This window comes from Motacilla alba, chromosome 1, assembly GCF_015832195.1.
Source record: "Motacilla alba alba isolate MOTALB_02 chromosome 1, Motacilla_alba_V1.0_pri, whole genome shotgun sequence".
Classification (NCBI taxonomy): domain Eukaryota; kingdom Metazoa; phylum Chordata; class Aves; order Passeriformes; family Motacillidae; genus Motacilla; species Motacilla alba.
Genome location: NC_052016.1, coordinates 111,369,158 through 111,389,914, shown reverse-complemented (window position 1 = coordinate 111,389,914; position 20,757 = coordinate 111,369,158). Strand labels below are relative to the sequence as shown.

The 20,757-nt window shown below is 45.8% G+C and overlaps 2 protein-coding genes across 6 annotated transcripts in view; one reads left to right on the top strand and one right to left on the bottom strand.

The window, feature by feature from the left end:
• Positions 1–14,448, top strand: part of PCYT1B (phosphate cytidylyltransferase 1, choline, beta) — a 54,138-nt gene extending 39,690 nt beyond the window's left edge. For 3 of the 5 annotated variants that reach the window (XM_038144248.1, XM_038144335.1, XM_038144115.1), the window contains one exon: positions 2,254–14,448. In XM_038144248.1, the coding sequence (XP_038000176.1) occupies positions 2,254–2,460 (207 nt within the window). In that variant the 3' untranslated portion in view covers positions 2,461–14,448. Of the gene's footprint in view, positions 1–1,394; positions 1,707–2,253 lie in introns of those variants that run through there. The other 2 variants (XR_005257785.1, XM_038144420.1) reach the window with 2 other exon arrangements.
• PDK3 (pyruvate dehydrogenase kinase 3) overlaps positions 14,251–20,757 on the bottom strand; it is a 51,760-nt gene continuing 45,253 nt past the window's right edge. The window contains exons 10-11 of the mRNA XM_038143985.1: positions 17,095–17,208; positions 14,251–15,984 (exon numbers count right to left, since the gene is read on the bottom strand). Coding sequence (XP_037999913.1) covers positions 15,841–15,984; positions 17,095–17,208 — 258 coding nt within the window. The 3' untranslated portion in view covers positions 14,251–15,840. The remainder of the gene's footprint in view (positions 15,985–17,094; positions 17,209–20,757) is intronic.

The window sequence follows — 20,757 nt, the reverse complement described above, 5'->3', positions numbered from 1 at the left end:
GAACTTATTTGAGCCAAGGCTTTGAAATTCTTTTCCTACCTGTGGTAATGGACCACAGTGCATCCAGCCTTGTCTAACCCCTCCAACACTCCAAGGAAGCCATTAACACTTGTTCTACTCCTTCAGCACCCCCTGGCCCAAGGAGCTCCTTGCCTGCAAAGGGCATGGCTTACTGACCCTGCTAGGGCACAGCTGGAGAGAAAGGTGTTCTGAGGCAGGTGAGTGACACCACCTCCTCCTCCTGCAGAGCTGTGCTTTTAGCCAGCAGCCAGGTGCTTCCAGCTCTAATGCAGGAGGCAACGTGGAGGGGCTGGGCCCTTGCCCTGCTGAAGGTGTGAGTGCATCAGTTTGTTCCAGCAACAAACTGAAGGCCTAGGAAGCAGCTGTCCTACAGCCTGGCTGAGGGACTTAGTCACAGAGGCCAGGTCTGGAGAGGAGAATCCCACTTTGCTGCTAAGGCTCAGTCAGGTACTCCCTGCCACATGGGATGGTGCAGGCCAAGCCAGCTTGGGGCACTTGGATGTCCTCCAGCACTGCCACCACACCACCACAAAGCACCACTGTGCCACTGAGTTGTTAGAAGTGACAACAGAAGGAAGGAAAAATATATTTCATATTAAACATGGGGTTTCCTTTGTTGGGGATTATCTTCAGTGAGAGGGTGAAACAAGCCAACAGAACCTCACATTTCTGTGATCTAAAGAGAAATTTTGCACCCCTACCACTGAATTGCAAACAGTCTCTGGAGCTTTGCCAGCTCTGGTGACATCCTTGCAGCTCTCGGCTGCAGAAATCCTCCCCCATCCGAATGCTTTCTGGCACCATTTATCAGGAGCAGCCACCATCTGCTAACGATTGAGATTTTAGGAAGTCTTGACTAATTTGGACCTAGCAGTAGTGCAGGGGTAGGTTACACACCATGGGGTTTATGCTGGAGAGCCTTGAGAAGGGTGGCTCCAGGCAGGAACTGTTCTGCCACTCCGTGCTGCGGTGAAACCCAGGCTGTGAGTCAATAAAGGCTAATGTGATGGAAATGTAAATTAGGAGAGGGAGCTCACAGAGGAACAGCTAAGTTCAGTATTTGTACTTGATTTTTAAGCCCTGGGATTTAGCAAACACCCAGAAACCTGAGGGGGGAACCAGCATCTGCCTCTCCGCAGGCAGGGAATGCTGAGTTTCAGAGAGGAGGAGAAAGAGCAAGATGAGCAGCCAGATCCTGTGTCAGCACAGGGCAGAGTCACTGCAGAGGGATGGGGAATAGGAACAGGATGAAAACTGGGCAACTGCAAGCTGGATCTCAGCTAAAACAGGCAAATGCATACCTTCTGCACAAATATTTTCCTCTCAGACTTGAGTGGTAACTTAACTTTGTCGGGGCTGGATCTTCCTTTCAGCCGAGCATCGCCTGTGACTCAACTGCCAGTCCTGCAGCCAAGGTTGAGGCTTCTTACTGCCCATCCTCAGGAGGAGCAGCAGGGCACTCGGATTTGGCCTTTTCCATGTGAAGCCTGCAGCAGCTGCACAGCACACACCATGTCTTCCGTAACCCGGCGTGACGCAAGGCCGCATTGCTGCTAACCAGTAGAGGCACTTGCCTTAGTGTAGCAGATTGCTTGACTGCAGAGGTGTCTCTTCCACCCCACCAGCTCTGGCAGGCCTCCACTCAGCTTTACAAAGCAAAAGTGACAATAAAGCTCCAAGCAAAACATAGAGCCTGCAAGTGTTTTCTCTTTTCAACAGACACCCAAATTCTGACATTCCCACCCTCAATTTATGGGTTTGGGTCGTGCCTGCTCCAGGCAGCTGGGGAAGTGGCTGCCAGCACTTGGCAGGCATCAGGCTGTCTCCCTTAAGAAGGGACAGAGGAATAAAGGCTAGGAAAGCCAGGAAGCTCAGGAGGAGAGGGGTGGTCCTTTCCATCATTCTAGAAGGAAAAGGCTGTGGGAGGTTGGATGTTCAGGCAGAAAAGTGACCTTTGGAGACAAGAGTGTGACCAGTATGTGCAAAAACCACAAAGGGAGTCCTCTGTGTGTGGCTCAGGCCAGTACACACGGTGTTCTCACACTGGGGGGTGGCCCAGCTGAGGTAAAACCTTGCATGCAAGGACCAGGTTAGCTGAGGCAAACCAGCCATGCTCCAGGGCTCTGGCTCCCTGCTCACTCCCCGGTGAGAGGCACAGTGCAGCCCCTGCCTGCCCACAGCCTTCCCCTCTGTGCAGTACTCAAAGAGCATCTTCTCACTTTGCTTTTGCAGAAGCAGATGTTCCAGGAACGCAGCGGCCGAATGCTCCAGGCTTTTTCTCCCCGGCAGAGCCCAAACAGCAGTCCTACGCGAGGCCGCTCTCCGTCCCGCTCTCCATCTCCACCCTGGGTCATCAATAAGACCTCCCCTCCCTCTTCTCCAAAAGCTGCCTCCGCCTCCCTCAGCAGCATGAGCGAGGGAGACGAGGATGAAAAATAAAATATATATTTTTTTAACCATGAGACAGAAGAACAAGCTATGAACTCAACCAGTGGATGGGGAGAAGCGTGAGGAACACCGGGGGTATCTCTGACAGCAGGGATCGTGCTCTGGGAGATGTCAAAAACGAACTGGAGCACAGCGAGGGAGATCTCAGGAAGAGCTTATCCCATCCCCACTCCCTGACGGTGCTGGAGGCCCAGCCAGCAGCACTTGTCAGGCACAGCCCCAGGGACTGAGAGAAATCCACACCCACGTGCAAGTTCCTGCCCCTGTCTTGCTGCTTCCAGCTGCTGCGCCAGGCCAGGCCCGGGACTCTGCACCGAGGGGGGCTGGCAGGAGCAGCCCGGCTGGCTCCTGATCCAGAGCCAGCACACAGGGAAGTGCTGGCTGCAGCCTGCAGAGAGAGAAGATGCAGCTGTACCCTACTGACCTTGAGCTCTTCTGGCCCGTGAAGGAATGGCATTGCTGCAGCAAATACGTTGAGAAACTGGGAATAAAGTTGGGGTTTTTTTTCTTTCTGAATAACATCTGCCCCAGAGCCCAAATCATGCACTGAAATGAAGAGATCTCCAGGCAAGTTGGTGGAAATCCATTTAACAAGCCTCTGTGTGGGCTGTAGGTAAGGAGTCAGGCTTTTTGCTTTATCAAATCACTCTCCATGTTCCTAGTGCCTGAACAGCTGCCGAAATCACTTCTGGTTTGCTCCCTGGCTTTGCACTTCAATGGCAAGAAAGTAAATGAAAAGACAGCCATAGCTGGAATGTGGTGGTGTAGGAAATAAGACAGTTTGAAGATGCTGATGGTTTTTACTGGTGAATTACAAAAATATCCCAAGGCCTTTGGATGTGGCCTCCCAGGAGAACCTGCTGCTCCCAGCTACGTATCCGCAAATGACAAGCAAACAGTGCTGTTGTCACACGGTACTCGGCCAGTACAAACTTCTCATCAAACTAAACAAGATGTGTTCACAGACACACTGCTCCTGCAGAGGATCCCAAGGCTATTCCTCTACACAAATACGGAGAAAAAAACTGAAAAAAAAACCAAACCAAAAAAACAAAGGAAACTTTTTGAACAGAATTAGTTGCAACTGTTTTCTTTCTCTGTCCATGACACATGTACAGCCTCAAGCAGAAACACAGGTGAAGCTCTCCCCTCAATGCTGATCTTCCTAGCTGGCAAAGCCAGTCCTGCCTGACATCTGGTTCCATGTTCAGTCTCCCAGCTGACAACCTGCTGAGGCGGCTGCGGGAGCTGGCAGGATTCCTGAGCCCTGGGGCTGCTCTGCCCCACAGCTGCAGGAGACCCCCAGCACTGCGGTGGGGCTGTGCCACTGATGCCACTTGGCTCCCAGGCTTGTCTGGCACAGCTGCTCAGCGCACAGGCGCGTCTGAGGCTCTCCAGCTCAGCAGCAGCTTTGGTGCCAGGCCAGCAGGGAAAGGCTGCCACTGTCCCTGTCTCACAGGCAGCCTGCTGGGAACAGGCTCAGGCAGCCCGGGAAGGGGGCTGCAGCCTGTGCCACCACTGCCTGCAATTGCAAACCCACCAGGACACGCTGGCTGCTGTGGGCAGCACTGGTCAGCATTTGCTGGTTCCCTGCATGAGCAGCACAGGGAGTGCTGGAGGAGGGAGGGCTCCACGTCTCTCTTGGAAAAAAACTGAGGGACCAAGATCCCAGGCACATGAGGTGGTTGTGCTTGCTGGCAGCAGCACGCCCTGGCTGCTGTCCTTACCTCGCCGGGTGGCCTGGTTGGTGGGTAAACACTCTTCCAGATACTCTCCCGGGCAAGTAAATTACAGACCTTGGTATCAGGCACCAAATTAGTCCCACACTCTGCTCGCTCCCTACAGTTTTCATCCCTCCTCCACTACGAGGTAACTGATTTTTCTTTAGCAGCATTTTGCCAGACACTTCTCAGACCACCACAAGACCAAGTATACAGCATCTCATGCACTTTGTCCTCTGGAGTCAAGCTACTTCCTTCACAGAGCTGCAAAAACAGGTGAGCAGGAAATAGGGTGGAACGTGCAAAGGGACAGCCACAGATACTTCAGCTGCCACCAGCTGTGTGCCTGATGGGATGATGCAATTAAGACCTTTCTCAGCCTTAGGCAACCTGTTACTGTAATTTCATACCTGGGATGCACTTGTTAGTTTTTCTAATCCTTTGCAAGTCTTAAGTCTTCCCATCACAAACCACTCCTCCACCACAGGAACTGTCTGCTTCTACTGGTGCTGTTGGACAGACGAGCCATATCCAAATGCAATGGTGGTGGGCAAGGATTTGTTGTTCTTGGCTTTTACCGTTGTTTCTTGTTCATTTTACTTTCCTAGCACTTACTGTTCAGCTGCTCTTGCTCAGTGGTTTAGTGGAGACAGCACCACGACTTGAACGTGGGAACTAGAGAAAAACTCACCAGTGACCTGTTCTTAACAGAAGCTGTTTCTCAGGGTCACAGGTGGCTACCCAGCAACAAAGCCATATTCTGTACCAGGTGTCTTGCTTGCATTTAGGATATCACTAAGCTGAAGCCTTTGCCCTGCTGGTACATTCATGTGCTGTCTCCTGCAAACCAGACCCTAATGGTGTCTGGACACGTGGAGGGCAGTTTTGCACTTCTGAGTCATGGTTGGGTTTCCTTTTCACAAGTATTGCTTTAATTAAATCAGCCAAGCTCCACATGAACAATAAAGTGTATGACAGACACAGCTGCCTCTCCCCTTCATTTTACAGCATCTTTGGACACGTGAACACAACCTGCAGAGGAAACCCAGTGATGGCACAGTGACTGTCATCCCCATCCGTGGTAGCCCAGCGCTTTTAGCCCTCACAAAGCCACGAGAGCAGCTCTGCCAACATGCCCAAAAGGCTGCTACTTGAGTTCTACTGCTCTCTGCACTAACAGGATCACCTCTCCTTGCCTTTACCTTGCAGCCAGAAAGATGTGGGTGGAGGTGAGGAAGTGCTTGTCCCAGTTGGAAAGGGGCAGCATTAGACATCAGCAGTCTGGTACCTTCTTTACCCAGCCCCAGCACAGTGGAATCAGGAACCAGTGTTTTAATTCTTACTTCAAAGTGGAAGAAAGAAACAGTGCTCTTGCAGCCATTCTGGTTCCACTGCTGAAAACCATCCCCAGCAACAACCGAGTTGCTCTCGTGGGTGCCAAGATGATGTATGGCTGTGCCAGATGGAAAATGGCAGCAGCAAACATGAGCCACAGGGACAAATCCTGACACTGGTTCTGGACTTGACTCTTCCCTGAACCAAGTCAGTCTGGTGTACAAATATTCCTGCTTTGCTCTTTCCCGTTTGTCCTTTCTGTAAGAAGTCACTACCTGCAGCAGCTCTAAAGATTATTTATTCAACTGTCCTGCCTCAGGCAGGGAGAAGCTGAAACAGCAAACAGAGGCTCAGGACTTCCTAGCCAAGACATTTTTAATTACAGAATAAGCAAATTTCAAAATCATTGAGCACAGGAGAGAAACTAATGGCACAGAGTCTACACCAAAATGCTCCCAGACAATACAAGGTTCCTTCTATCACCTGAGATGGATTTGGGTCTGTTTTCAGCAGTGCCTTGGTACCACTCAGGAGATGAGTAAGGAACATCCTTGGGAGTGAGCTTAGTGCCCAGCCCAGCCCAGAGGGGATCCTTGTTCTGGTTGGTGGCAAACCCCTCAGAACAAGGCAGTCCCTGAACCAACACCAGGCCTGTCAGCTCAGCAGGAAGGAAGGGTTTGATGCTACAGTAAATTAGCTTGTAAAAGGGTACCAAACCATCATGGAAAGTCTCCTGTGTGATAGCACATCATTCCCTGACCTTCTCATAAAACAGAGCTGAAAGTGAGGCAGAAAATGGAGCCAGGGCTTTGCCTCTTGCATGGAGACCCTTTCAAGTATCAGACCATGTTAAGAACTCCTCTTCCCATTGGATTTTGACAAGAGCTCGCTTTCCTCTCAAAACACAGTGTGTGCTGCCCAAGCACACACACACAGGTGTTTTCTGCCCTTTTCTTTCCAAAGGGAAGGCTCCTTCCTGGCGTAAGAAAGGGCAGCATTAGCATTTCTAATCCAAATGGAAATCAAGGCCACTGCCTCATGGCTCTTCCTGAGGGGACAAGAGACAGACACAGACTGAAATAAAAATAACTGAAAGCCTCTGGACATGCACTTTCACTGTGCTAAGTGGGGAATGTGGGACTGAGACTCCAGCAAGAACCGAGGTGCTTCCCAGGACGGGCGCGTTGGCCGGATCTCGCAGCGGAAGGCAGCAGGCTCCCGTGTTACCACCAGTTCTCAAACACGACACTGAGCTCCCCTGCCCCAGCAGCTATCCATGGCCAGTTCAAACAGTTCTTTCACACCTGGTGTCTCCATCTCCTTTTAGATACTCTCCTCGACAGCATCAATCCCTGCTTCAGCAAGGAACGGGGAACTGCAGGTTCTGAGCCAGGTGAGGCAGTTTTGCCTTTCACATAAACACAATTTAATTTTTTTAATGTTGAATGGGATTTATCAAGACAAAAATGTTCCATTATCTCAAAACAATTATTCCTGTGCCTAAGCACGTGACAGTAGGAACACTCAAAGGGAAAATCCTCCCTGGTGGCACCAACCAGGCTGCATGTGCACATCAAGTCTCACACGTATTTCAAATTCTAGGAACAGCTTTGATGGAATAAATTACGTCCTCTTCAGCACATTTTGTGGTATTTTCTTACCCTATTCCTGTGATTCTCTAATCATATTTCTCTACAAGCACTGGTTTTCCATAAAATAAAGAGTCTGTGAACTGCAAAGGCATCGTCTGCGCAGTGAGCAGATTAATTATAACGTGCTCTTTGCAAGTGACCGGTTCTGATTACCAACAGGGGATGTTATTTCAATGTTCTGCACACCATACTGGGCTCCAGCTTTTTCATTCCAAAACTAACACATTAACCAGTAGGGATCCAGTTACTGTGCTACTTGGCCATACTTAAGATAGTTTATATCATCATCAGTTTAAAAGTTAATGAGCTTGATTTTTACCAGTGTCCTGAGCTTGCACTTCTACAGTATGTCATTAAAAGCCAAAAGCCAAAACAAAATGGGAAACTACCCCTTGGGGAAATTTTCATTTGTTCCACTCATCCCCCATTGGTTATCTAAAAGGCCTCTCACAAATGAGTGCATTTGTTCTACAAAAGAACCAACCTAACATTTTAAATATTCATATTATTCACATGCAAACAAAACTGCATAAAGCCATATCCTGTGTAGAATTAACAAAATGCCCCCAGAATAGCTGGTTCCAAATTAAATATAATTAAAACAGCATCACAAATCTTGGGCTTGTTTTCATTTCCTTTTTCCCCCTCAAGAAAGCCTTTTCTTCAAATGACCCCACAGCACAAACCTGGTACCACAGCCACAGAAAGAACATGAAGAACTGTTAGAAAAACCACAAGCTCACAGTCTGTACCTTTTAAAGAAAGGGAAAAAAAAATAATGCTATGAGGTCAAACACCTCTGTTCTGACAGCTTTAAACTTCCACTTTGGGAAGTCAAATCAATTTGTCATTAAGAATGTAGAGCTAAACCACACAGGAGCTAATTAAAACTCAGCCATTATGCAGTGAGTGGTGGTGGTACCATGCCATCAGAACTGACCCCAGCCATTCTGAGCTGAATGAAATTGCACCCACAGAGAACTACCCAAGATACCTTCTTGTGTGTTTCACTCAACTGTTTACCAAGAACCCAAAAGTTGAGATGCATCATGCATTTCAGCTCTAACAGCAAGACAAAATGCATTTCAAAAGACCAGAACAAAGCACAACTCCAGCCTCTTCACCCATCACAAATGGCTGTTTGTGAAATAGTCTGCGAGCGGCAGCCGTGTCCATAGAAGCTGCAGGACCCAGGCAGCTTTCAGGTGCTGCAGCACCAACACAGACACCCGTTCACTGAAGGGACACCCAGATCTGAACACCAAGAAGGAAGATTTGTTTCCCTGGGGGGAAAACTTAACCTTTAGTGCAACAACAGAGAGAAACTACCACACAGCTGTGATTCACACAGAATCACAGAATTTCTAGGTTGGAAGAGACCTTTAAGATCATCGAGTCCAACCCATGTTCTAACACCTCAACTAGATCATGGCACCAAGGGCCACATCCAGTCTGTTTTTAAACACATCCAGGGATGGTGACTCCACCACCTCCCTGGGCAGATGATTCCAGTATTTGACCACTCTTGCTGTGAAAAATTTCCTCCTTAATCCCAGCCTGGATCTCCCTTGGCGCAGCTTGAGACTGCGTCCTCTTGTTCTGTCTGTTGTTGCCCGGAGAAAGAGACCGACCCCAGCTCAGCACAGCCACCCTTCAGGAAGCTGAAGAGAGTGATGAGGTCACCTCTGAGTCTCCTTTTCTCCAGGCTGAACAACCCCAGCTCCCCCAGTCGTTCTTCACACAGCTTGTGTTCCAAGCCCCTCTCCAGCCTCGTTGCTCTCCTCTGGACACACAGTGAGACCTTCCTTCACCTGAGTGCAAACCTGACCGTGCCTCGAGTGCTGGACCTCCACCTCCTCAAGGACCCCACATCAAGCATTCCATGTCCACAAAGAGATTGATTCAGCGAAGGGGGAGGAGGCAGCTGGATCAGGCACGGGAGGTGCTATGGGGCAGCCACGCACCCCCACAGGCCCCAGTCTGCCAGGCCAGCCGATGGCACAGCGTGCAGCACCAGCCCCCACAGCCACAAGCACTTCCATGAAACTCCTCTGAAAGTTTCCAAACCAGTCAACGTGGGACCTTGAAAACGGGAAGAACTGAAGCTTTCTTCTGAAAATGATCTTTTAAATCAGTGTATTGCAGGTGCCTGCACATTTACTAATTTCAGGAAAAGGATCCACAGGGGCAGATCAAAATGGAAAATCGTTTTACAATATTCAGTGCTGGCTCCAGCTGCGTGCTGGCACAAGCAGTGATGTGCCTGCTGCCTTTGGACTAGGAGACACATCAGGGGAGTAGCTTGGGCCAAAGAAATACAAAAATTAAGCAAGTCACTGGGATAGAAAAGGACTTTGGGATTGCTGTGGCACCATTTCTAAATGGCCGCTGCTCTTAGACAACACACAGCAGGCTTTATTTACTACACTCCATCTAACTCCAGAGAAGACAGTACAAAAGCTTCAAGTAAAAACAGCCTCTGAGTTAGATCATGGATATAAACTGATCTGACATTTTTTAAAAGTTTATTTTTTCCTCTCAAGCATGCCTGACATGTTTTATATGTCTCACTTCATTTAAAAACTGTCTACTGCAAGACTTCTTTCCACCAGAAACAACAAACTGAAGTACTGAGTAAGTCTACAGCCATCTAAAAAAGGCATGAATTGTATAACACAAAACGGATTCCTTATTACAAATTGTTCTCCCACATATGCCTGTGTCCTAAAGCCATAAATCTTCATTACACTGCTGCTGCAACTGTTTGCTTTATCCTCTGCAGGCAGCAACTGTCAAACATGCAGTACATGCTGACACATTTTGCAATTTTGAGCTCCTTAATTAACTACTCAACTCCTGTGAATACCCCGCCATGGCAAATGGTAAGCAGTGAGAAAGTACAACACGCAGATTTCTTCTCAGCTGAAGTTTTAAAATAAATTAAGATCTGAAAGAAAATTATCTCAGTTCTAGCAAAATTCTGGCCATCTGGAGTCTCATTTGTTACTTAATAAGAAAGCTAATGAGCCAAGTAAGACAGGTCCCCAAGCATTTTCCTGCTCTGGAACTGCTTGGTAACAAACATTGGGTTTTTCCATTTTCTTGAATAACTTATGAATGCATATAAAACATCATGGAATGCTGAAGAAATTTCAAGGTAGAAGCCTTGGGTGTTATTTATCTGTTTCTAACAGCTATTTTGGCTGTCAAGAACAATCTGAGAATTAGCTTTTGGGAGGTTTATGTAGCAGAAAAAAACCCAAACCCAAAAGCTGCTCATATGCTAAAACTCCTCTTGAGCTCCCAAGTGCAGCTGTCTGAGGGTGCTCCTCTGTAGGCATGTGAGAAATTGACCTCAGACTGCCAAATCACAAACTGAGCTCCCTATTGTGTGAAACCAAACCAGTCCCTCAAAAATGTCAACATGTAGTTTTTATGTAATTTTATTTGTCAACCACGGAAAGAAAAAAGGAAAATAAGAGTATACACAAGTCAAATACACAGGTAATAGACTAGAAACAGACAAGTATCGTAAGATTCAAAAATAAATTTAAAATATGGCCAAGTAATCTCATGAAAAAACACCTTCTCACTCCTCCATTACAGGTTTAGTAGATTCAAACGATGCCACCTCAGAGGAAAGGCACCACAAGACCACTTTCCCTCGTGGATGCAGGGTGCAACACAGAGCAGCTCACCAGGAAGAGCTGTCCCATACCTTGCCCTGGGGACAAAGGGACTTTATTTCCACCCACATGACAAACTCATCACACACCAGTGCAGGGTCAGCACTCCTCCCTGTGAGCTGAGGCCGCCTGCAGCTCCCTGAGGACAATCCCTGCTGTAGTGCCCAGAGCAGCCAGGGCACTGCCTGGAGCCTGCCCCTGCCTGATGGGACCTGCACGGGGCGTGCCCTCCAAAGGACAGTGTCCAGGGCGTGCACTCCAAAGGACAGTGTCCAGGGCGTGCACTCCAAAGGACAGTGTCCAGCAGGGCGTGCATTCCAAAGGACAGTGTCCAGGGCGTGCCCTCCAAAGGACAGTGTCCAGGGCGTGCACTGCAAAGGACAGTGTCCAGCAGGGCGTGCACTCCAAAGGACAGTGTCCAGCAGCTCCTGGCAGTGCTCAGTTCAGAGGAAAAGTTCAATGAAACAACACCAGAGGACAATGTCAGAATGATCACACACTCATCAACCCTGCTCGTACTACATGAAAACCCCTCCAGATTTAAGAGGCAAACAAGTTCACTATGCTGATTTCCGAGGACTTTTAAGGCAAAATAATGCTTCAATTAAAGCACGTGAACTTTAAAGGTTCTTATTTATTTTTAATTAGCCACTTCAATTACACAAATCTTTATTGTTTCAAATTAATATCAACAGCCTGAGTCCTGATCCTGAGAACATTCATTTAAGTGGCATTCCTCTCATACACTTTGACTTGTGCAAGTATTTGCAAGGCTCAGCCCTGAAGCCACTACACAGATTATAGCTGTGTTCCTCACTAGTGAACAAACTCAACCTCTGAGTCACTAACACATGGTTCTGTTATGTGCCATCGCATTCTCTCAACTTCAGCAGAAACACATTTACATATGTGAATCCACAGACAGGTGTGCATGCCAGGAAGAAGCAAGGAAGATCTACCAGAAAGCACAGGAGCCTGGAAACAAGCAAGGAAGGGAACACTGTGCAATGGGGCACAGTTATCCTCAAGATAAATGCTAACACTGAACACTGAGGCTGTTTTCTACAGGATTATTTTCATGAATCTTGACCACTTTTGCACCTCCCACGTAAGGATCTAGAGGAATGCATTAATGTGGTGAGGAGGGAGGAAACTTCTCCCATGTCAATGAGGTCACGATATCACCTTAAATACTATAGGTGGAGGTGAACAGGAGATTGCACTAAAGATGACTCTTGCTCACTTCTTGGAGAATGTGAACAGCTGCTACTGAGGACAAAGAAAAGAATGCTACCCAGGTGTAGCAGTAAATGCAGCCTTTCATGGCCAAAAAGCAGCCTGAGTTTTCCAAGAACGCTGTCATTAATATCCGTATTCTTTAAGCATGTGCCAATGGACCTGCTTTAAACACTGCCCAAGAGGTAGCACAGACTGCAGCAGGACAAAGACTCTCTCTGTGCTCTCCTAGGTCATCACAGCCAATTACACGGGCAAACACTGCACCTGAGTTGCAAAAGAAGCATTTTGGTATCTTCTGAATTTTTCTCATCGAATGCAGACTCTGAAAGGCTCCTTGTTGCCTTGAAACAAAGCCTAGAAAGGCAGGGAGCATATGTACATGATTTAGAGAGACTTCTATTAATATTAAACTAGGCAGAGGATTAATAAAATTACATTCAAGACACATACACTGGAAAATGGACACAATGGACAAAAAGTAAACTGTTTGTTACACTGTGACATACAGAAGTTGTTTGTAAATTCTCAGGAAGAATCAAGGAGCAAACATCTCCTGTTCAGTTTGTTAATCATAAACACAACAGGTAAGGAACATTTTCACTGAGAACTCTTTTGTATTTCTGTGTCCTGTCAAGACAAGCAGGTTGCAATGACATCAGCAGGCCATAACTGAAATTCATAAAAAGGAAATATACTTGTGTATCATCAGCAAGTTTGGAATTAACAGCCCCAAGATATTAAAACTTAATTAGAAGAGATTCCAATCAAAGGTAGAAGTAACTGAAAAAAAAATCTGTATCTGTAGTTAAACCAGCCATATTAAAAACCCACCTGTGCTCGTTTTTCAGGCACAGCCATTGAAAAACTCTCTCCTAATTGAAGGTCTGTCGTTGCTGCTTCCTAGAACAGTTTTCGGATGAATACCCCTCTGCAGAAACATGGCAGAAGGACAATGAGTGGGGGACAACTGATGGCACACCTGGGACTGCCACTACAGCACAGGCTGCCTGGACAAGGGTGGGGAGGAAAGTTCTCTCTCGTGTTCATTGTAATGCCCCCATAAAGACCTTGGGGAATGGAAAGAAAACGAATCCCTCGTGCTCCAGCCTGCTTTGGAGGTGTTTGTACCAGCTCAGGGCTCTTGGAGATGGGTGCCATTGCAGGGGAGTTCAGTTGTCAAGCACGGGAGCACTCCAGTCCTGCAAGCAGCCAGTTGTTGTTGTGGATCAAGTGACATCACTAACACAGCACAACATCCTCCACGGGAACCTCAGCTTTGGTTCACCGTTCCCGTGGTTGACATCCCATGGCTCCCATGGCCTCCATGCACTTCATGGAAACAAGTCCAGTGTGTCAGCATCCTTCCTTTGCCTTCTGTTCCCTCTCCTCGTATAAGGAGACAGCCCAAAACAGTACCAGGTCAGGATTTACTACTTCAAAATACAATTTCTAACAAAAGCTGAAACTCAAGTTTCTTATGCAGACTACCTTATTCCTTGGAATGTTTTGGGTAATGTTCTACAGAAAGCTGACCACATGCAACCGAGGAAATATTCGTTTCATCACAGGTTTCTATCTTTAAGCAAAATCTCCTCTGCAATTACTATAAAACATGCGCAACTTGAAATAATTTTAAAAACAGTATGAAGTTACAGGAGGTGGGGGCAGAAGATAAATGACTAAATTTTGGTAGACGTGACTTGCAACCAGTGTTCCAGTCAAGCCATTCCCCTGCTTTCCCCGCAGCCGTACTGCTCGAGTAACACCCTGCCTTCTCTGCAGCAGTGCTGGGAAGCTGCTGCTCTGCAGGCCACCGTGTCACACCCTCACTGTGCCCTGCCACCATCCTCTGGCCAGGGCCAAACGAGTCCAGTTTGGGAACGGGAGGGCTCCATCAGTCCCCTCCTCTTCCTGCCTGCGGCAGAGGGGCTCCGAGGGCAGCACTGCCCAGCTGCCCTGCTGCCAGCTGATCCCCAGGGAAGGGCAGCAGCCCGTGGAGACAAGGAGCAGCTGCTCCCACAGGCCTGATCCCAGTCCCCGAGTGTGGGAACAGCCACGGGGCCTCGAGCCCCCTGAGCTCACCCTCTGCTCACACAGGCTCGGGAAGTCACGGCAACAGGCGAGGCAAGAACTGCGACTCCTCAGAAGTGGGGCTCTATGGAGTTTATTGCTCAAAGCACTTTATAATCCTTCAATGAGATGTGCTATGAAGTGCAAAGTACTATTGTAAAGTCAAACTAAGATTCTTTTTCTTTTTTTAAAATACCTAGGAATTTTTCAGCATTTCCCTAATAAATCAGTTCTTTATAAAAATAAATACTGGGAGGACAAAAGGGACAGTTCCCCCACAATTTTAGTAAACAAGTTTCATTTTTCCATGCTAAAATCTCTATTATCTTTCCAAAAATTATCAAAACACCTAAGAGAAATTGAGGGTGCATCAGAGCTGCTTACAACTCATCTTCTTTATTGCCACAGCTAATGTATCACCAGAGCTTCTAAATGTCACAGGTTTTTCTGAAAGGCCATAGTATCAGAAACAGCATTTGGCAAAGACTTTGTGAAGAACAGTTTTCTAATAGTCACCAATGACCCTTACGATAAATTTAAGGGGAAAATACTTGGATTTTTTTTCATCTTTGATATTTTTTAACTTAAACCAGGTACTGGCCACATTTTGTCCCTCCCATTTCTACTGTATTTCCAGTTTCATGTACTTAGGCCAATAACATGTTCCAAAGGCTGATGTACAACATCTTTATATACACTACAAATTCAGATTACCAGACTGCAGTCAGACATTGAATGTATAAATAACTTTGCGAACTATTTACAGGTTTTAAACTAATCAGGTTTCAAACAACCAACACTCTTAAGGCAAATTCATTTGTATGACTGGCTGGCTGGCCTCTCAGGATTTCTCTCCCCTCCCCAATTCCCCTAAAATGATAAGCAAATAGGAACTTGAATTACCCCCTGCCCCTGTATTGACAGAATTTGTTGTATGAAGAGATGATCTAACTGCTCAGGAGCTTTCCTCAAAACAAGGAAAATGCACAGAAATGCATTTCTGTGTCAAGAAAATCATCAAGTTGCACACCAAGGAGTGGAAGTCCTACCGTCTTATAACAACACGACTTTTGTATGCACATGACAAGTGGGTTTGGGAATTTGGAGAAAGCATCAGTTTAAAGCTGCACAACCCTTTTTAGAACTATGCATTTATAAACTCACTAGAGATAAGATCTGAAGAGCTCAAAGGGATATTCTCCTAGGGGTGACACTGTGCAATACAAAATGCTGCATGAAGCACACGTTGAACTACGTCAGAATTTTCCTCTTACACCATATTGCTGTGCAAGATACTATTCACCACTCAGGGGTTCTGCACACCTTACCAATCCTTACACTGGAATAAGAACTGGCCACTTCCAATAGCATCTTTTTGTTACAACATTGTGTTCCTAAGTGCAATCACAGTGCGATCCCTTTTGTCAACGCGTGACTGAAGCAACCAAGCATATTCTGGTGAAGTACACAGGATTCACATACCAAACTCAGTGCTCAGTGCCTTCCTTTTAAGTCCCAATCATCACTTTGTTCTTAGTATTTTTCAATGCCCTGATCAGGTCTTTGTTTGGAAGTAATTAGCTACTGTGGTCTGAAGGATTTTGGAACAAAGCAGAGACTTTATACTGAATGCAGAGGTCATCTCCAACAGAGACAAAAGGTGGCAAATTATCGATTAGCTTTGTATTTAGAAGCATCCCTTGGTTCACTGCTGGGATTGCTCCAGTCATCTGCTTCAGGCGTGGTCTTGTAGTGCCGCCATGCTGACTTATTAAAAACAGGAAGTCTTTCAAATGATTCACTTGAAAGGGCCTATGGGAAAACAAAAGCAAGGGTTAGGCATCACTGGAGATACAGAGCAAGGTGATACTCTGGGCAGTTCTACAGCTACAACTCCTGCAGCCAGCAAGTGTCACAGTTATCCCAGTGTTACATGTCACAGCACTGCTCTGACAATACTTGAGCTGTGCCTAGTAGCTCTAGTTGTACTCAAAGTCCCAGTCAAAGTGAAAAGAAAATAACAGCATTGAAAAATGCACCCCTTCTTTCCAGGGAGGAGTGTCTACACAGATGGCAAGAAAGAGATTTTTGGTCAGAAATATTTTACTGAGATTTATCACAGACACAAAGCAGACAGCCACTCCAACACCTCCCCTCCCCAATGCACTCTGAGCTGTGGGGGCTGACCCAGCTCAGTGCCCTGGGCCACCTTCTTCCCCTGAGAAAGGCCAGACAGTTTTCCTCCACACACACACGCAGAGGATCAAACCCATCAGAAAGAGAGGAGTCCACAAGCCATATACAGCAGGGCACAGTGAGAGTGCAAAGCCAACAACCTACACGAGCTATACACTCTGTTCCTCTAAACTCCCTGATGGAATCCTTGATGGAATCCTTTAGCCCCTGAGCAGGCTGGGCTGTCCCAGGAAACAACAACAGGATGAACACAGTCTATTGCAGCAAGAACTGCACAGAATAGAGCACATTTACTGGTCAGGAGGTGGCCAACAGCCTTGCCATTGCTATTGTGGCCAAAACTTAAAATCAAAAAGCACTAACCAAAATTATCTCTTATCACAGTTCTTGGAAGATTCACTACTTATGACAGATTAACAAAATGCAACAATCCAACACAGTGACTGAAAAAAAAGCAAACTAACTAGTGTTAGTGCCAGATATATATATATATATATATATGTATGTATATATATATATATATATATGTGTGTGTGTGTGTATATGTATATATATATATGTATGTATGTATATGTATAATCTTGAGGTTTAGGATTTTATGTAACTGATTTAGGTGAAAATGTCAAAGATAGCAAAAGAAATCTGAAAACAAGCTGAGGAGTGAAAAGAACCTGCTACAAACAATCTGCCCTGCATTACTAGTTTATAAAAGGGTGAAATTCATACCTTCAAATAAATAACAGCATCTGAACCAACGCCTTCCATTGAGTAGAGTTTAAGGTCACCTTGAAAGTACCTCGCATACAGACGAGAAATTGGCAATCCATAGCCAAACCCAGCCTGCAAAAACAAAAGTAAAAACATGATGAAAAGTTTAAAAAAATGCAAGAGATCTCTGCATTAATTTACAAGAGAGGATACCTAAATATTAGATTTGTATCAAATTCTTTCTGAAGCTTTCCTTTATTTCTCAGCTTATACTCCAAGTCCAAATTCAGCCTTTTGAGCAAGCTCCTTTTCTCCTGTGCATCAGTTTTTGGTACAAAAAGGGGCTGTGTCCTTTGCTAGAACTCCCCTGTCCTCTGCACTTCCTCAGAGGCAGGCAGGTGCAGCACACCAGACGTGCTGCTGGCAACCAGCAAAGCAAGCCAGTGCTCTACACAGCTTCCTCACTGTGAGAACCACTGCTGACCACTGCATTCTTTCTTCGGAAAAAATCAGAGTTCTGACAGCAGATTTTTTCTCCCCCAAGCCTGCGATTATTCTCTCAAATGTCTCCAGACTTAGGAGACTACACAAGAAAGCCAGAGACAACTCCTGTCTGCTTCATCTAGGTCACACTATTAAGTGATTGCTGATGCCACAGAGATCAGCAGAGTCCTGCAGAGGAACACACAGACTAATAGAAGGCAAATTATCCTGTCTGTTTAACACAAGATGAGGATTCCACAGCACTGAATGATCTCCTGAGGACTGAGATGCAGTACAGTCCACGCAATTTTCAAAGCATAATGCACTTGATGAGCACGAAGTTTAGATTTTAAACTGACAAAACTAATATTCATCACCATGCCTGCAACAAGATCAATCACATGGCACCTCTTCCAACCCTCCCTTGTCAGAACAGCTGTAAGAAAACCCTCCAAGTCTCTCTCACTGGAGCCAGGGAGTAAGATTTTGCTCAACACGACTTCCAGATCACAGAATCACAGAATTTCTAGGTTGGAAGAGACCTTTAAGATCATCGAGTCCAACCCATGTTCCAACACCTCAACTAGATCATGGCACCCAGTGCCACATCCAGTCTGTTTTTAAACACATCCAGGGACGGGGACTCCACCACCTCCCTGGGCAGATGATTCCAGTATTTGGCCACTCTTTCTGTGAAAAACTTCCTCCTCAATTCCAGCCTGGATCTCCCTTGGCGCAGCTTGAGACTGTGTCCTCTTGTTCTGTCTGTTGTTGCCCGGAGAAAGAGACCGACCCCAGCTCAGCACAGCCACCCTTCAGGAAGCTGAGGAGAGTGACAAGGTCACCCCTGAGTCTCCTTTTCTCCAGGCTGAACCACCCCAGCTCCCTCAGTCGTTCTTCACACGACTGGCTGTGTGCTGAGAGCCACAGAAGCTGGTTATGCACCCAAATGCCACCTGAATTTTTCAGGACTATCCAGTGCAACAAAGGAACTATTCCAAACACACAAGCATTTGGGGAAAAAACCCCAAACATATACAAGGCAAGGCAGTATGGGTGGACTACGAGAAAAAACAGACACTTGAAGCTTTCAGAAAACCAAGAAATTCATTCCACAATAGTATTTCTACAAAAGCAACCTGACAGAAAGTGACAGACACGCCCTGAATTTTTTAACAAAGGCCTAAAATTATACAAAAAAGAGAATGCTAAGAAGAAGGATTTGCAAGCATTATGTGCAGCTAATATGTGGTATCACTTTATAGGAAATCCCTTGAGGGAAAAGTGAACATTAAAGAACTTGTACTACAGTGCCCATGACAAATTCTCTTGCTGTCATCTACTACAATATCTTTAGGCCATTTCCCCTTGTTTTTACAGAATTCTAAATTTAATATTAAATCGGCTTACAGTTGCTCACTTAGTTCTTTTGAGCAAAATGTTCTTCTGAGACACTGAAATGCCAAATAGACCCTTTTCACACTGCTTGCCATAGCTTTTAGTGTCCATTAACAGAGTTCAACCAGTTGTTTAGCTGCACTTTTCCCAGCATCATGTTTTAAATTTCTCAAAGAGAAATTTAATCTCCCACTAGAGACACATGCATGACTTTCAAACACCTGGCCTTGAAACTTCGGAGATTTCTTTCTTAACCTCTAAAAATTTGATTTGGCCGTCTTAGAAAGAACTAAATAAAAAAGTCAAAAGCTGACTTCCTCTCCTGAAGACTGGACAATAAATACATTACAGAAATTATAAAGCAGGGCAACCAAAAGGCAACTTGTGGACAGTCCACACCCCAAAGTCCAGCTCAAGTGAAGGGCAGTATCAAACAATACTGAAAACACTTTATACTTTCCTCACTCCAGAACTACCTGTCCTTAAAAGCAAATTTCTGTTTGTCTCCTGTTCCTTTATGCTCTGTGCTAGCCCCTAGCATTATTTCAGCCCTCTTTCAAACATTTCCTGTCAGCCTCTCTGAGCGCTGCCTTTAGGGTGCTTTCCAAACCAGGCAACTTACAAGAATTAGAAAGACAAGAGACCCCAGACAGGTACCTTGTTAAATCCTGGCCTTGCAAAGGGTCTATTTGGAAAAAGACAATTAACAAGAGGTGTTTACTACACAGATCTGTGCTTGACCTAGGGAACAGAACAGTCTGTGATGGCACATGTGCCTTGAGAAAGGAAAACTCCTTAGAGCAAATTTACAATTAAATGTTACGGTATGCATGAAACAAAAAGGAAGTTATTACATTTCTGTGTTACTAGCATTGACAGATTTTAATTAAAACTAATTTAAGCCACGTGGTTCCTACTATAAACAAATGCTGTCAGAGAGAGAACCATTAAATTCACTGAGAAAACCTACTATCATTAAACACGGCCATGTGCTTTAATGTGTACTCTCTGTGCAGCGCAGAGGAACCTCAAACCCACCAGAATCTGAATGCTGCCATGGTAACAAGGTTTCTCAGCAGGATTTAAACAACATTTGCAATGACAGGGAGCAAAAATTTTCCCCAATCAACAGAAGGATACCTCTCTTCCACTGCCCAATTCCATGATGTTCCATAAACTAGACAGGGGATCATATAACAATGGAGAAAGTGTTAGAACAGAAAAATATGTCTGTTTACACTTCACCCCAGCTTAGCTTAGAATATTTCCTAAGTCAAGGATGACACACTACTAACCTTCTGCAGCACTGTAATTCTTTAGTGGTTTGGTCTTTGTCACTAAAGAAACTCCTTTTGTATGGACATCCAAGAGAATTTATGTGGAACCTTTCTGCTGAAGGATTTTTATTTCCAGACTGACATACAAAGCACTGCATAATCGTTTTTATAACTGGATCTGGGCCACAACAGGTAACATGTCAAACTCCACTGCTAAGTCCTTATTCCTCTTAGTGGCAAGATTTGGCACAGACTCACAGTTTATGCCTTTTTTCTTTCTGCACACACATATAAATAACAGAGCTGGACAGCTCTTCTCGACTTTCAGTCTTGTGCAAGCATTGGTCAGACTCACAGGGCAAAAGCTGCCAGCCTCATAAGAGAGGGGGATCCTTTACAGGTTTGACTATAGACTGGGAGAGGAAAACAAAACCAGAAAATGGGATACAGAAGAATACCAAAGATAAATGCCACAGAATCAAAGTAAGCAGTTTTGAAGATGAGGAAGTAAATATAGCAGTGC